Source organism: Vanacampus margaritifer, chromosome 18 (genome assembly GCF_051991255.1).
Source record: "Vanacampus margaritifer isolate UIUO_Vmar chromosome 18, RoL_Vmar_1.0, whole genome shotgun sequence".
Lineage (NCBI taxonomy): Eukaryota > Metazoa > Chordata > Actinopteri > Syngnathiformes > Syngnathidae > Vanacampus > Vanacampus margaritifer.
Genome location: NC_135449.1, coordinates 5,455,672 through 5,472,842, shown reverse-complemented (window position 1 = coordinate 5,472,842; position 17,171 = coordinate 5,455,672). Strand labels below are relative to the sequence as shown.

The 17,171-nt window shown below is 37.9% G+C and overlaps 1 protein-coding gene across 2 annotated transcripts; it reads left to right on the top strand.

The window, feature by feature from the left end:
* The first annotated feature begins 2,353 nt into the window (after positions 1-2,353).
* Positions 2,354-16,288, top strand: LOC144038291 (uncharacterized). 2 transcript variants are annotated; one of them, XM_077550654.1, is made up of 13 exons: positions 2,354-2,489; positions 4,367-4,672; positions 6,673-6,966; positions 8,425-8,730; positions 10,644-10,754; positions 11,589-11,750; positions 11,992-12,222; positions 12,305-12,355; positions 13,420-13,674; positions 13,749-14,093; positions 15,241-15,501; positions 15,576-15,869; positions 15,974-16,288. In XM_077550654.1, the coding sequence occupies exons 1-13, from the start codon at positions 2,438-2,440 to the stop codon at positions 16,000-16,002; spliced, it is 2,697 nt and encodes an 898-aa protein (XP_077406780.1). In that variant the 5' UTR covers positions 2,354-2,437; the 3' UTR covers positions 16,003-16,288. The 2 variants fall into 2 exon arrangements, with proteins under 2 accessions (XP_077406780.1, XP_077406779.1); XM_077550653.1 differs by having other exon boundaries at positions 11,908-12,222.
* The last annotated feature ends 883 nt before the right edge of the window (positions 16,289-17,171 follow it).

The following is a 17,171-nucleotide window of genomic DNA, read 5'->3' as shown; positions in this document are numbered from 1 at the left end:
TTCCACCATCGGTCCCTTTCCTTGTTGACTCACTATCGAGCATTCATCCCGATGAAAGGAACAGGAGTGTCAGAAGAAGAAAGAAGAGAAAAACAAGAGATTGCGTCACAGCCTGGCATGTGAGCTCTGAAGTCACACAAGAGCCACTTGAAACTCCTCCGAGGTGCGCGCGTTCAAAGCAAAGTGGAGCAAGTGAAAGCATAACTGTCATCTTGGGCTTGGACTAATTGGTGCTGTAAAGGTGATTAGTGTTATTGCACGCGTGCGTTTTTTTTTTTTTTTTTTAAAGTGCTTTAAATTGAGCTGAAGTGGGGTGAGGTTTAACTCATTCACTGCCATTGACGGCTAGAGACGTCAAAAATTCATTTGAACTATTTCTATTAGTTGAACTTTTTTTTTCCACTTTTGCTAACGAGAGTATGAAAACCTAGATTTTTTTATTGTACATTCGGAACAGTTATAAAATGTGTGATTAATCGTGAGTTAACTAGTGAAGTCATGTGATTAAATACAATTTTAAAAATGTAATCACCTGACGCCCCTAATTAAAAAATGATAATATTAAAAATAAGGAGCGTCAGACGATTATAATTTGTATTCGTAACTCATGACTTCAATTGATGACTCGCGATTAATCACAAGTTTTATATCTGTTATGAATCTACAATTAAAAAAAACTCTAGGTTTTCATAAAAAATGAAATGAAATGAAAAAAAAATTTAAACTAAGAGAAATAGTTCCCATGAATTTTTGACGTCTATAGTCGTCAATGGCAGTGAATGAGTTAATGAACATTTGATTTCGCACGTCATAAGAACTAGTTCTTGCATTGTCAAAAATCTATCAATTAATTGACTACTATTTTAATATTCATGAAATCATTGAGGCGTCGTTAAACTTAAACCTGTTTTTCAGCCTCTTAATAATAATTATTCTCTGATTTCTATAGTGCTCGATTAAAGCACACTGATTATCTTTGATGTTAGTTAAAATATAAGACATTTGCACACATCTGCTTTTACTTTGAAAAGCAATGACCAGTAACTGAATGGCAATCCCTCTCATGTGATATTCCCTATTTGTTGTTCAGTTTGTTTGTTTTAATCACTAAACAATATAAACTAAACAACAATAACTGGTTAAACAAACAATCAGTTGAAAAAAAAAATGAGGCTGTATTACACTTTAATGCAAAATAAAATTGTATGTGATTATTCTATTAATCAATGGAATAATCAATAGAACAATCGATTCTAAAAAAAATATACGATAGCCCTACATTTATGCTCTATAAAACTAACTCAAACTAACTCTAATTATAGTAAAAAATATCCATGATTTTTGTCTTTGTCAATTAAATTCACGCATGAGCTTTTGGGGTTGATTTTAAATGTATTTATTTCAGAATTACAAAATAAAGTTGAACAGTCGTTTAGGAATTGTAGTTTACTTAACTTTATTAAACTATATTAGGGTTTTTTTTAAATCTTGCACTCAACAAATACTCCATATATTTAAAAATAAATAAATAAATAAATAAATAAATAATAATAATAATAATAATAATAATAATAATAATAGAACTAATACAAACTAAATGAAAACGAAGACTTTTTGAAAAAGTAAAAACTAACAAACCCACTCTAAAAACTGATTTCAGGTATCGGGATGGTCACAATGGTGCTGTTTTGCAAACAGGAACTAGAAATTAGAAGATTGGAATTCATTTTATGCAATTTGAAGGGGAAAATGCCATATTGGGATCTATACTGTCGGTCTTTATTCACAATGATCTGAAATCGTTTTTCAGGGAAGAAATGTTATTTATCAAAAGTACTAGTGGCATTCGTACTTGGTATCGGTATCGATGACTACTCTGGAGTTGAGTACTCGGTCTGGGAAAAAAAAAGTGGTATCAAACTAAAAACGACTTCAAACTTACTGCAGACAATGAAAAATCGATTAAAACGCTGTACAGGAGTGATCCAGTACAAAAGACAAATTCTCTTGTTTTCTTTTCTTTTCTTTTTTTTTGGGCTAAGAAAGCAAGTTGCAGTCTCGCAAGAGTGTTTGCCCACATAAGCTCAGCAGGATTACGTTTTGTTCACGGCAACGCTGCGCCAATGTAAAGTAGGCCCAAAACCTTGGCCCAACGCCACCGTGAATTTTAAGTGAGCACTTTCTGCACTTGACTTGTCCCTCCCTGCACATCTCCCTTTTCCTCACCTCACTCCACTGGGGACATCTACACATATCACACAGGCCTCCTTTTTTTTTTGCTGCCCCCGGGTGTGAGGAGGGGGGGGTGGGGTGGGTGGGACGTTATTTCCTCTTTCCCATGTGGCAAGTCAAGCCCACCCCCTGTCAGCTAACAGCTCTATATAAGACGAGCGAGAGGGCCCGATGATAAGAAGCTGTACTCGAGACAAGCCTGGCCATGCAGTGTAAAGTCCTCGTCTATGTGGTCTTGTTGCACCTCATAAACAATGGTGAGTATTGTGAGCGCGCACAAAGGCTGCCCTTGTCGCTTTTTATTTTTGCTTGCAGAAAACTCCATTGAAGTGAGCAGGTAACATCCGACATCAAAAGACGGACTTTTTTCATGTGATTTCTCTCGCGGTTGTGTTTTTTCCGATGGTGTGATGAGTCTTGGTGAGCCGGCGTCCTGATCCGGTTTCGTTTTTTTGGATTGATAAGGGTTCGAAAGTGGCAATGTTTCAAGTTTAGGAATCTGCATTGGCGCGACTTATCTTAATGTTGATCATTTTATTTGTCAAAAATATGTCAAAAATATGTCAAAAATATCTCTCATTGACATTTATTTTAGTTGATATTATGGACTATAGAATTATGTGCAATAATAATTCCTAAAAAATATAATATTTTAATATTTTTATAATCATATCAGTATAAGCTTCAAAACATGGACACTTTGTCAAGAATTGATGTATTTATTCATTTATATGTTGTTTTTTTCAGTTGCGGGTGTACCTAATGTTCTGGCTACCAACCCATCAACCATCTGTGACAATGCGCACGGATCTCTTATCTAAAGTCAATCAAAAGACAATGAGGGGAAAATAATTAAGCATTGTAGTACAGCAAGTGCCTTGAAATACAAGTTACAATTAGTTTTTTATTTTTTTGCCGTCATCGTTAATAACATCGTTGAGCTTCATATAATTATAGCAATTTTTCACAAAGGATAAAGAATATACGCCCGCAATTATCGTTTGTCTTAAACCCGTTAAACAGCTCAAAAAAAAAAACGAATTATAAATGAGTCAACGCACCAAAGTAACACCGTGTACTGACTTGATGATAGTAATTATGAAGCCTACATTTAACTGCTTCAGGAAGTGCGTTTAATGAGTCATAAAAAGAACCATTTTTGATTGAGTTGTCCTCACCTGAAGTATTTACGGACAAGCGCGGGCCTTTTAAAAAGTGAAACAAACATTCGTCTTGGGAGTCTCAGCTGTCTTTATTGGCAAACAATTAGCTCACGGGGACGTATAAACTTTTCCACTGCACGCTTTTATGTTTGCTGACAGGTATTTATTGTGCTAGTTACTAATTAAGCTCGTCCACGGGAAAAGGTGACTGAAGGGCCTTATGCGCGCTCGAGAACGGGTACTCGTACGAGATCAAAAGAAAGAACTTACGAAATGACGAAGTGTTGAAATAGCACACCCTCCAGATGTTTTTTGGGCTTTATGTTTTTTGTTGATATTTACTCACCAGCCACTTCATCGGGTACGCCTAAGTAGGCCTATACAAAGATAACAATGGCAGTGTCAGAAAAGTATTCATTTAATTTATGGTTGTTATTGACAATGTGGTTGGCATTAGTGTCAAAGTACTATTTAGGTTACGTGATTCTTTTTTGATACATTCTTGATTATTTTTCAACCATAATTACTTAAGCAAAGCTTGTTTTGGCAGGTGTACAAAATAAAGTGGTGAGTGCAGTCGACTAAGGGGGGGGGGGGGGGGTATTAAATAAGACTAAGAATTTGGGACGCTGATAGTGAGCCGTCAGGCTTCCTGTTCTATTTGGATGGGTTGTGACTGTGAAGACAAAATTTCTTTTGTGTTTTTACAAAAAAAGATTTATCCATCCATCCATCCATTTTCTTAGCCGCTTTTCCTCACAAGGGTCGCGGGGGGTGCTGGAGCCTATTCCAGCTGGCTTCGGGCAGTAGGCGGGGTACACCCTGAACTGGTTGCCAGCCAATCGCAGGGCACAAAAAAACAAACAAAAAAAAAAAAAAGATTCAATATTGTAAAAAATAATTAAGTCAATATTAAATGCTAAATGTCTTTTTGCTTATTTTGACTCCAAAATGTCCTTTGTTTTGCACAGCATCCTCTGTCGACATCCAAGCCAGACCGAATGCAAACGCCAGCCTTCCTTGCAACGTGACCCAGAAGTTGGACGAGGCGCTGGTGGAAGTCGACTGGGTGAGCAACGGCTCGGCCGTCGCTTCGTTCAAGAATGCGACCGCGTGGATAAAAGATGGCTTCTTTTGGACAACGGACCATTTCCTCAGTGGGGACTTTTCAGTAACCGTCCTCGACGTGGGCCTTAGCCTGCAGGGGGCGTATGAGTGCACAGTCCGCTACAAGTCCACAACGCTGCTCTCAAGCACGGTTACACTCAGCATTATCGGTATGTTGATTTTTCCATTTTGCTTCGTTTTTTTTTTCTTAACTCATTCACTGCCATTGACGGTTATAGACGTCAAATATTCATTTGAATTATTTCTATTAGTTTAACATTTTTTCCGACTTAGAGTAAGAAAACCTAGATTTTTTTATTGTAAATTTAGAACAGATGTAAAATTTGTGATTAATCATGAGTTAACTCGTAAAGTCATGCAATTAATTATTATTTTAATTGCCTGACGCTGCTAATTTTTAATTGTAATTAATCGCATTACTTCAGTAGCTAACTCACCATTAATCATAAATTTGATATCTGTTCTAAATGTACAATTAAAAAAAATCTAGATTTTCATACTCTTGTTAAAAAAAGTGGAAAAAGTAAAATAAATAGTTCAAATGAATTTTTGACGTCAATAGCCGTCAATGGCAGTGAATGAGTTAATTAACATTCTCTACTGTCTGGAAGTTATTTCACAGGAAACACAGTTTTTTTTATATTAAAATATATACATATATATAGTATAAATCAAACAGCATTAGCGGTAATGCATCGTTTGAAGGTATCGGTCAGAAAAAGGGCACAAAAATCATTTCCAAGGTCAAAATAATTTCCAAGGTCAAAATTTATGAAAAGGAGGAGAAAACTGGGCAGGGTGTCTGCCAAGAGGCTGACAGCAAAATTGAAGGAGAGGCAGGAAATTCTGGCAAGTACTGGCTGTCTGCGTATATCTGGGCTATGGGTTAGGGGGTGGCAAGACGGGAGACTTTTCTTCTGGGAAAAAAATAAAAAACATATAAGCCCAGCTACATTTTCAAAAAACACTTGGAATGTGTTGTAATTCGATGCTGCAATTGGGGCCTTAGTCCAAGTGCAGGGAATAATAACCAGTTCCTAGCTTGCGCAAAACCTTCAGGGTTCTGCTAGTAAGACAAAAAAAAATGTCAGGAAAAGCCTACCAGAACATCTGAGCTTTTGGACGGTAATTCAGAGTTTTAATGGTGGCAGATGTGTGCTTACTTCCATTTAACTTTAGATTGTAAATGTAACTAGATCAGTAACCAACTCTAACCATAAATAAGTAACTGTAACTAAGTAACTGTAACTAAGTAACAAGTAAAAGTTTTTAAAAAGCATGTGGGGGGGAAAAAAGTCAGGAACATCTTAAAGTTATTTGAGGTTAATCATAGACGCTTTATATGTTAGCAGATGTGTGCTGACTCCCATTTAACTAACAAAATTAGTAACGGTGACTAAGTGATAAGTAATGACAGCACAGTAAAGTAAGCAAAAAAAATGTCATGAAAAGCCTACTAGAACATCTGAAAGTTATTTGGAGTGAATCGGAGGCACTTTAAATGGCGGCAGATGTGTGCTGACTCCTCATTAACTTGAGCTTGAATGTGTTATTTTGGTCGTCAGTAGTTTGTTTCTATAGGACCAAAAAAAATGTAATTTCAACAGGGGTGTGTAGACTTTTTATATCCATTATTCCTTGTTCTGACCACCCAATCTTTGGAAAACAAGTGTTACAATTGGCTACTAAAGTCCGAATGTAGTCATTCTAACCCAATTTTCCTTGCCAGTCTAACTCTTTGACTGCCAAAAACGTTATATAACGTTTAGTAAAATCATATGGAGGAGTGCCAAAGACGTTAAAAGACGTTTTTTTTTTTCAAAACAGAGGTGAAACTAACCATTTTCTATTGTTGATTACTGAAAAACGGAATAAGGTAGAAACAAACTTTTTTTTTCTGATGAAAGATGAGAGTCCAATCTTTCATTTGGTAGTTTGTGTGTTTCCATAGTCCAAACACATCATTTTCTGTGGACCTTGAAAGATCAGTCAAAAATGCTTAAATCGGCTGGCACCCACGGCATCCCTTTTCTGAAAACGTCTGGCAGTCAAAGAGTTAATTCCGAGGACTGAATTTTCCTGCCCAAAGTAGAAAAACAAAGCACAACTTTTCAGCTCCGCTTTCATCCGCCTCCTTTCTCCTCCGAAGCCGCCCCATCTGTATCCGTCCCGCCACAATGGTTGTTGTTGGGGGCGGAGAGCCAGCTGGAATGCCGCGCCGATGGCTTCTACCCTCCACCTGTGGCATTCACCTGGACCAGAGACGGCCAAGTCATTCAGTCCACCAACCCGCTGGATGGGGAGAAAAGGCCCGATGGCTTGTACAGAGCTGATGCCAACCTCACCTACTACCCAACCCGATGGGACCAGAACACCACCTTTGGCTGCAAAGTCAGCCACAACGGCACCAACCATGAGCTCAATTTTCTACTCAACATCACCCGTGAGTGCAGTCTTCGATTCTTAACCAAAAAATTCTAAACTCTGGTTTTTATTTGGATTTGCTCCCGTTTACATTGCAAGATGCGATAAGCAAAATAGGAGTCACGGGTTCCGATTCGCACCCCTGACACTGAAGCTAAAAAAGGTCACCGTTTTGATTCAAGCCAGGTGCGAGCGCTTGCTTTCTGTTTTTTTTTGTTTTTTTTTGCAGATGTAATAAGAGATACCGGTCATGCCACGATGGCACTTTCTAACAATAGAACCAGTTTCAATGCAAATGACAGACGTCAAGATTAAACGATAAAAAGATGGGGCCGATCCAGATAAAACATTCCAAAAAAAAAAAAATTGTACCAAAAAAAAAATGAGCTCATATTTAAAAAAAAAACAATATTGTGCTTTTGTACATTACAGCAATGAAAAATATTTTAAATAATATACATAAAAATATATAAATATAATATATATATATATTGAGGCACTTGTCTTAACTAGCCACCAGAGGGTGCTAAAACTGCACAGATGGAAATCAACACAAATTTTTTTAACAGATGTGCTACTTTTATCAATATCGTGACATGATGACGACGATATATTGTGGCAATTTTTAATATCGCGATATCACGATATTACCAATGTCCTTACATCCCTATCAGTCACCAAACACAAATTCCTCCTTGCTGCTGTTTTGCTTAGCAAGAGAGTTCAAAGAAGAACAGCTGTTAGACCCTTTAAAGTGAAATCAGAAATGGTTTCTAAATACATTATACATTTTTTTCAGTGTAACAAACTCCCTAGTAAGGAAAGTAGCTATTGGCTGTTCTACAAGCTGCTCGAAGCCGCTCAATGATGTCATTGCCTAATTTGCATAGGCTAATGGGAAATTTGCATGTAATTGTAATGGACGCTGTAGGAGAGAGGAATAATGTAGTGGGAGAGGCAAAAAAATGTGAGTAAAAGCTAGATTTGTTGGCTAGTTACTTTTAAACAAAAAAAATGTCGCCAAGAAGCTTTGGAAAGATTTAACGCCAGATTTAGTGAGAAAGTCGCCAAGTTGGCAACGCTGGTGTTTTTAGATAATGGTTGAAATTGTGTAAAAAAAAAAAAATGGCTATAACAGCACCTCTCACATTATACAAATACTTACGCACCTTTATTAAGTGCTTTTCCGGTGACGTTCGTTTGGCTTGCTAGCCATTTTAGAGCGCCTCGTTGTCATGCCATGAGTGCATGCAAGTCACGCAGAGAAAAACGAAAGAGCAAGGAGGAGGAAAATTATTTTTCAAAAGTCTGATTTGAAAGCCATCATGCGGATCTTTGGAGCTTTGGACCAGTGAAGCTGCTCTAGAGTGCCTCGTCGTTGCGGCATGGAAAAGCCGTAATCATATTTTTGAACCACAAGATAAATTGTTCAAATAAACCTCAAATGTTTCCTTTCCTCTTTTGTGCCCCCCCTCAGACCCCCCCACTCTCAGACTCTCAGCCGTCCCCCCGCCTTCCGCCAACAGTCCTCTCACCCTCTCCTGCCACGTGGAGAGCTTCTACCCGGAGGAGATGTCCGTCTCCTGGCTGCAAAACGGCACCGTCCTACCGGATCCGCCCGGCACCGAGCTGAATCCGGATGGGACGTTCAGAACCTCGCACTACTTCACTTTAAGCCATGAGCAGCGGCAGAGAGGCGGAGAGGTGCAGTGCGCTGTCAACCAGCCCGGAGTTGTGCAGCCCGCCCGGGTTTCAGCGTACCTGGAAGAACTGGATCCACAAGGTGACATCTTATATTGTAAATCCTGGACCAGCCCTTTATAGAATTGCACATGCCTTTGAGTAGCTCACAGCGGGAAAAATATTTACAGTTTGTAGGCTTACTTATTGAAAAGACAAAATTCCATTCATTCAACTCATTCACTGCCATTGACGACTATAGACGTCAAAAATTCATTTGAACTATTTCTATTAGTTTAACATGTTTTTCCACTTTTGTTAACAAGAGTATGAAAACCTAGATACGTTTTTGTACATTTAGAACATATATAAAATGTGTGATTAATCGGGAGTTAACTATTGAAGTCATGCAATTAATGACAATAAAAAAAAATAATCGCCTGATGCGATTTTGAAAAAAAATTAGGGGCCTCATGCGATAATTTTTTTTAATTGCAATTAATCACATGAACTCACGATTAATCACAAATTTGACATCTGTTCTTAATGTACAGTAAAAAAAAATCCAGGTTTTCATACTCTTGTTAACAAAAGTGGGAAAAAAAATAAACTAATGAAAATAGTTAAAATGATTTTTTGACGTCTATAGCCGTCAATGGCAGTTAACTGCGCTGGCAGTGGACGAGTTAACACTACAGTATATAAAGTGGTGGCTTGAGGTTCAGGTTTGTTTAGTTATGTGTGTAATAATACAGACCCACATAGGGCTGAATGATTTTGAAAAATAACTTACAGTAGTTGTGATTTTTTTTCCCCGACCCTTAATATGGCGTAAAAACTGGCAGATCATCATTTTTGTGCCGGTGTAAGTGTACTTTTCCATGTTTGGGAATTTGGCAGAAGCGACGCCTCACTGTCGCCTCATGTAACCCTAACCCTTGTTCCAACAGACCAAGGTCGTTTTCTGTTACACCTGCCAATTTGCTGGCAGGGACGTAGACTCGACTTAATGCCAGGTCTAAGTTGTGGCGCAGGCGGTGTAATGCAATTTTGGTGGATTTGACAGATTCAGTGTTTCGCTTATATGTGTGGATTTCATCATGAAATATTAGGATATACCATGATGTAGATCAGTGGTGTCCAAACTACGGCCCGGGGGCCATTTGTGGCCCGTCATTCATTTTTCAGCAGCCCACGGGATATACTATACATATAAAAAATGACATTTGAAACGGCCTGAAAGGTTACTATCCCACTACTAATTATAATTAATTTGTGTAGAACTATTCTAAATATGCAAATATAAAGAAAACAAATATTCATGACTAACACAATTGCTCTTTAAAACACTTTGGTGAATAAATCGAATCCAATTTGACAGAAGAAGTTTGCTCTTGCTTCGGTTCGGAATGTTGAGATGGGATTCGGCTGCTGTTCAGTGCAGGGGTGGATCTAGTTTAATGTAATGCAGGGCTATTGGCCACCCCAAAATTTGGAGACAAAAATCCTTAACTTTTTTTTTTATCACATTCACCCAGAAAATATAAACAATATATAATTGCTTTACTTGATTGTTTTTAGCATGTTTAATACATTTAAGTTGAATACATTCCAAGTGGTCTTTTTTTTTTTTTTTTTTTTGGGATGTGGCCCTCAAAAGTTTGGACACCCCTGGTGTAGATAAAGCGCTATATAATATAAATAAATAAATACAATACAATACACTACAGCCTTGACAAGTAAACTTAATTGAACCTTAGTGCTTTTTGCTTCACCTGGTTGAAAGGCCATAATGACAACAGGTGTTTGAACAAACAAAAACGAGCAGATGCAGTCATACCTGCATGTCTTCATTACTTCAACTGGCTTTTATCGCAACTCCTCTCACAATGAGTGGACCTTATCATGAAATCAAGTCTTTTGTTTGTCAGTTAACACCTGAAGCACAAGTGCAGAATTTCTGGACTATAAGCCGCGCTAGCTAGATTTTCCTGATTATTTCCTGTTCTTCCCCAGATGAGGCGCCAGTGCTCACGAAATCTGCGAAGGCATCCGTGGCAATGATGTGTATCTCACTGGTGCTTGTCTTCCTGTTGTGCTTCGGCTTTTCTTGGAGGCGGAGAGATGGTGAGCATTTACATTTTTGATTCATCGATTCATCCGTCGATGTTTTTGTCTCCCATGCCTTTAATGAAACACACGACATTATTTCAAATTGCCCTAAATAATGATATATTATATTAAAATTTAGATACTGGTTTGGTTTGTAACATGTCAGAAAATAGACAAAAATGTTGATCATTTTTTTCGCAAAGTGAAAGCAAAGATATGTATTTATTTATTTATTTATTTATTTATGTTGATTAAACACAAAGACAATCAGTCCACTTTCATGGAGGTCTACAGAAATGGGATCACATATTTTATTTATTTATTTATTTATTTATTTATTTATTTATTTATTTATTTATTTTTTATTATTATTATTATTATTATTATTATTATCATTATTATTATTATTATTATTATTTATTTTTATTTTTTTCCTTTTGGCTGCACATTTTTGCTTTTCTTTTCTTTTTACCTTTCTTTTCTTCCATTTCTTTTTTCTTCTCTTTTTTGGTTTCTTTTTACTATTTATCCAGCGGAAACCCATTTTCCCAAATGTTTTTCCTTTTTTTTTTTTTTTTATTATTATTTTTTTTACAATTTTAAGAAACAATTATAAAATAAAAGGTTGATCTTATAACATTCAACTCTTTCATATATATATATATTTTTTTTTAACTGATATCTTTCCAACCTTTTCTCACAGCCCCTCTATTTTTGGCTAAGTTAATATCTATTATCACAAAACAAAATTGGCCAACATAAATCAGATTTAAAAGTAGTCGCGAGTTGATATCAAAGTTGACTAAACTGTCATGTGTCACGTCTCTATATTTCTCCGCTGTCAATCAGAGAAGCAGAAGTCTCTGGCGGTCTCAGGAATCATCCTCCCTCCTCGCATCGTGGAGGGTCAAAAGGGCAGAGTGAGCGTGAGCATCGAAGGCAGGAGGGTGGACCGGGTCCAGACCGCGTGGTTCCTCAATGACACGCCAATCTCCGACACCTCCCTCACAGGTAGGAAAGTCGCATTCAAACAATGCCTCTTTTCTGGCATAAGGAGGAAAAAAACTGGTATTAAGTTTTTTGATAATGCTTGTAACTATTCTTGACTGACATGCTATACGCTTTCTTACTATTCACCTTCATTCTGCTAACAAATGTGCAACTGTAGGGACCTCCAGAGCGAACTTTAACTGCCTCTATAACCCCCTAACCACCATCCATCTGCCCTACGGCCTAACTCTCACCTCCCCAGCACCGGAGAAAGGTCCTTTGCTTCCCTCTAGAGGAGAGATGGGTTACTACAAGCTGCATTGCCAGGGGCCTCTGCATTCAACCGGAAGTGGAGTCCAGCAGATGGTGTCGTCGCTGACCTTCATCCCGCAGATCTCCATCCACAAGGGGGCAGTGTTTAAGTGCCAGGTGTCCTACGCAGGCAAAGACAAGATTGTGATGGAGAGAGCGTCAGAGAGGTTCACAGTTCTGTGTAAGGAGTTTGTAGTCATTGGTTCGCGCTCACTTTTTTTGAAGAAATTCCACTAGTTTTGTTTGTGTATTTCCCACTTCAGCTGCACCAGAGGTTTCTGAAATTCAGCTGGCAGAAACGCCAGACAACTCAGGTGAGGCAGACATTTACTAAACGTATTAATGGGACCCCTCTGGTTGACTGACAATACTGTGCTATAATATTATACATATAAAATTTTGGGTTGTATAGAAATGTACATATTGTTTGTTTTCAATGAAAATATAACATTAAATTAATCGTAACATGCCCTGCGATTGGCTGGCAACCAGTTCAGGGTGTACCCCGCCTACTGCCCGAAGCCAGCTGGGATAGGCTCCAGCACCCCCGCGACCCTAGTGAGGAAAAGCGGCCAAGAAAATGGATGGATGGATGGATTAATCGTAACATTCAAGTCGTAATTGTACATTTATTAGATTCATTTAACTGTTGCCTCCTGTTATGATGTGGGTCAAATTGGTCCATGTCATGGTTTAAAAATCTAGGAAAAATATTTGTACAAGTTTAAAAATATATATATATATTGATTAAATAAAAATAAATACAAATCTTTTTTTCACCTTTTTGTATGTATATTTTTTTTTTTTTACATTAAATTGTAGATAAAATATAATGATCCAGTTGTGATACAAGGATCAAAAAAGGTGGTAGTCCATCTGTCAATTTAAATAAAAATAAACTCTGTGGCCTTTTGAGGCTTCAAGTTTGCCCACCACTGGTTTAGACTAGTTAACATGATAACTAAGTTACAGTCACTTTTTTATTTTATTTGTTGTTTAAAGTCTATAGCGTCACCCTCTTAATATAATTGTCATTTTTTTACAAAAAATATTTTTTGGGCCTAAATCATGATGCAAATGTTTACATTTTTTGTGTTTCCTAAAAAATCAGAAAAAATAGACTTAGGCAATTATTTTAAGAAGGCGCAGCCACTATACTTTTTTTTTTTCCAGGCTTACACTGTGCTCCCCTCTGGGAGCATTGCTCAAGCCTCATCTTTTCCCCTCCCCCTTGCATCTTCCCTTCTTATCTAAGATCTCAGACCTTCCTGTCCTGTCTCCATCTGACATTGTTTTTCATCTTTCTTGGACGATTTGTGTGAAATTTTGTGGCAACCGTTCCTAAACTTTGATTATAAATGCAATTCCTGTTCTGCAGACGTCATCAGCATGACCGTACGAGCGTCCCATTTCCACCCGGACGTCATCACCTTTCGCTGGTTCTGCCAGGGGGGAGAACTGAGCCCAGTGGCGTCCCAGGCCTCAACCTCCCCTCGACCCAATTCCGAGGGCTTCTTTTCGGCGTCCAGTCAGTGCAAACTGCCCCGAATTGAATTAGAACAGGGCGGCACCAGAGTGTGGGTCAGCATCCATCACATCGCCCTCAAGCAGCCGGTCACTCGGGAGACCAGAGGTCAGAGAGGAGACTGAGCACGACGTTCGCTGTTAAACATAAATATCAACATCCTATTTTTCTTCCCCACGCAGGCTTCATCAAACAGCCACGCGTGTCCGACATCTCATCCGCCACTTCAGCATCCGACCAGATTCTGACCCTGGGGTGCGAGATCACCGATTTCTACCCGCCGGACATTACGGTCACGTGGCTGAAGGTGAGAGGGGGCGAGCGAGATGACAGTGAGGACGAGGTGATGGAGGGCGGGGAGTTGTGGGGCCCCGTGGAGGTTCACCCCAGACTCCACAGGACCACGGCCACTTTGAGGACCGCCAACAACCGTGAGAAAAGACAGCGCGGGGGAGGGATTAAATGCAGAGTCGAGCACCTTTCCCTTCAAGAACCCATTGAGAGGCTTTGGAGAAATGTTGACATTGGTAAGAAAGAATCACTCGCTCTTTTCTTTTTCTTTATACCGTTATTTATTCAAGGAGTGAATTACGAACAATTTATCAATACAATATATATAAATATAATGTGGTGTGTAAACATGGAGCGGAATTACAAAACGAGCGATTTCAAAAGGTTCAACAAAGACTTTAAATTGTCTATAAAAGTTATGTTTTAAAAGATAACTTAAGATAGATTTAACTGTTTTTGATACCAACAGTGAAATCAATATTAAGAAAATAATAGTGGTTCTTAATTAGACCCTTGTGGCACCCCAAAACAGATATTCAAATGGTTTGATCAGTAACCGTCACTCAGACGTGGCAAAAGTATTCACACTGTGTACTTAAATACATATGTGTTAAAAAATAATAATAATACTGGAAAAAATAGAAGTATAGACTTCTAGAAAAGCGCTTATCTGATATACGTAATAAGGAACGAGCTCCACCTTGCTTATAGATGCCACAAGATGGCACCAAAGTACATTTGTTTACATGCCTGACTAAATAAAACTCCTCCCCTCAGTTCAACACAGTTGCTTGGCAACAACATGCCACCAGATGGCGCCAAATCACTATTTTTATAGCTACTGTGGCTATTTGCGACTCTCCGCTTGTTTTGTACTCTTTCTGTAATGCCATATGATGCCACAAGATGGGGCCAAAGTACATCAATGAATAAAATAATGGTCAAGATACTATTTATTTACATCGGCAAAAGGCGACTAACACGGTACATTTTTTTATAGCTTAACTCCTCTGTAAGTCATTCATTTTTTAGTGTAGTGTACGATGAGTTTAAAATTATATTCTGGATCATAGCTTGTGGTATATTTACCATTTGAACTCTTAATATTAATTATTTTTTAATCTTTATTTTTTTTTTTTTATTAATTAATTTATTTATTCATTATAAGCATTTTTAGAGGGGCATCAACTATCACTAAAATTAAATTATAAATTTCACTGAACTCACTGCTGTGTTCATTATAAAATACATGCTAAAAAGAAACACCACCACCTAGTGGACACAGTGCAGACTGCAGATTTATTCCTCTTGTACTTTTTGCGTTAAATTACAATAACAAACCTTTTTTCACTGACTTTAGCACTTTTTTGTTCCACACTCAAGTTGCTCCCAGCATCCCTTCATCCATTTCGGTGTGTTGGAGCAGCGAAGGAGTGGGCGTATTCTCTCTCCTGTTGAAGGGAGGTCACCCTAAGGTCAAGTTACTGTGGACGGCGGGCGGGACCACCCTCTCGCCGCTGGAGTCCAGTGAGACGGAGGAGATAGGAGATGATGGCCAGAGGGAACTTAAAAGTGTGTGCGCCCTCGAAAGGTCTACACAAGCGCCCAGTCGGAGCAAGAAACTGAGGAATGGACGTGGAATAAGTAACGTTACATCCCGCTATCCAATGACATACCTAATATAGCGTCCAGGTCTTATCTTGATATTTCCATTCCAGAAACCAAAGCAGCCGTCAAATATCCGGACACCGAAGGGATAGCGTACATCGACGAGAAAGTGGACGGAGAGAACAATAACAACAACGAGGAAAAATACGAGGAAACAAAGTCATCAGATGGAGACGAGGGCAGTGATGATGACGACGATGAACCCGAGTTGGACTCCGGAGCTTTATACATCAACAAAGTGAATTTGACCAAGGGGAGCAAGGAAAGCGAGAGAGCTCGCCTGAGAGTTCTTGTGGAGCTCACACACCCGGCACTCAAAATTCCCGTTTACAGAAGCTGGACAGGTAAGACGACACAGTTTGTTCTTCTTGCAAGATCATTTTTTGCAGCAATAGTGAATTAAATTAAATTATTAAATATTTTCCATGTCACTTGTCCTGTCTTTCAGAGCCCAACGAGGAAATGTCTTCCATGTGAAAATCCTGACAGTTACAAGAAGCATTGAAGTATCTCAATTTAAATATTTTGTACACTTTTTAGGAAGTAATATTTAGTCTTTTTTTTTTTTGTGTATTTGTCATTGAGAAAGTTGTTGCTTCCGGTAGTTTAGGTGTTTATTTATTATGTTTCTTTCAGCTGCTTGATGATTTGCAAATATCTGTATTTTTGTACAAATATATTTTACCATAAAATCCGATGATGTGAATTACTATCAAATTCATCAAATAAAGTCTGACTTCAAATTGGAGCGGATGTAAGTCTACTACTGTTTTCTATTGTGTGTGTCGTTGTTTTTTAAAGATTAGGGAAAAAAATGGAAATAAGTCACTATTCAAAACTGATGTTGGCCATTGAGTTACTTCCCATTTCAAATTAAACAGTTATTTTTTCTGATACATGATCGCAGTGCATTTCCCAGCGGTCAAAATACAGGCTTTAAGTTCCTCTTGTGCAAAGGCTGCTTGTGAAAAGGTAAGTTACACACTAGGATGTGGTAAAGCGCATCGGTGTTCTTGAGAAACAAACTCACAGGCCACTACATTAGGTACACCCTAGAAAGTGAAACCGTTTTTTCTATTTTGTCCCTCATCGACCGCCAGGTGGCGGTGCGCGACTGTCATTATTCGTGCTTATTTTATTTTGATTATTTTTCATTGCAAAATCCTGTCTACAATATGTTTGTAAGCGAACCATTTCTCAATTAGTATGGGATGTGGAATGTGTTATATTTATGGTTTAAACTATTAAAACAGGAAATTAAAATCCCTTTTTGTGAAAACTCAGTATTTGTTTTTTTTATTCATCTAATGATTAGTCTTGATATCTTGATTTGTTGAAAGTAAAATATGACGAAATATTTTGTGTTTGTTTTAGTTTATTGAACATTGAACATGCAATACAAAATATAAAATAAAAGTGAAAGAAAATAACAGACGAAAAGGAAAATTATTATCAGCAAAATCTGAATTAATATGTTCAAAGGGAGTAGGAAATATATAATACATTATATAATTAAGAAAAAACTTTTTGAAATTAACATTCACGTTTACACACACACTAACGAAATCGTTCAATAAATTCAGAGAGAAAACACTACAAGAAAATGTTTTCTCCTTCTCAGCTGTGTTTAATCACGCACCTCATTG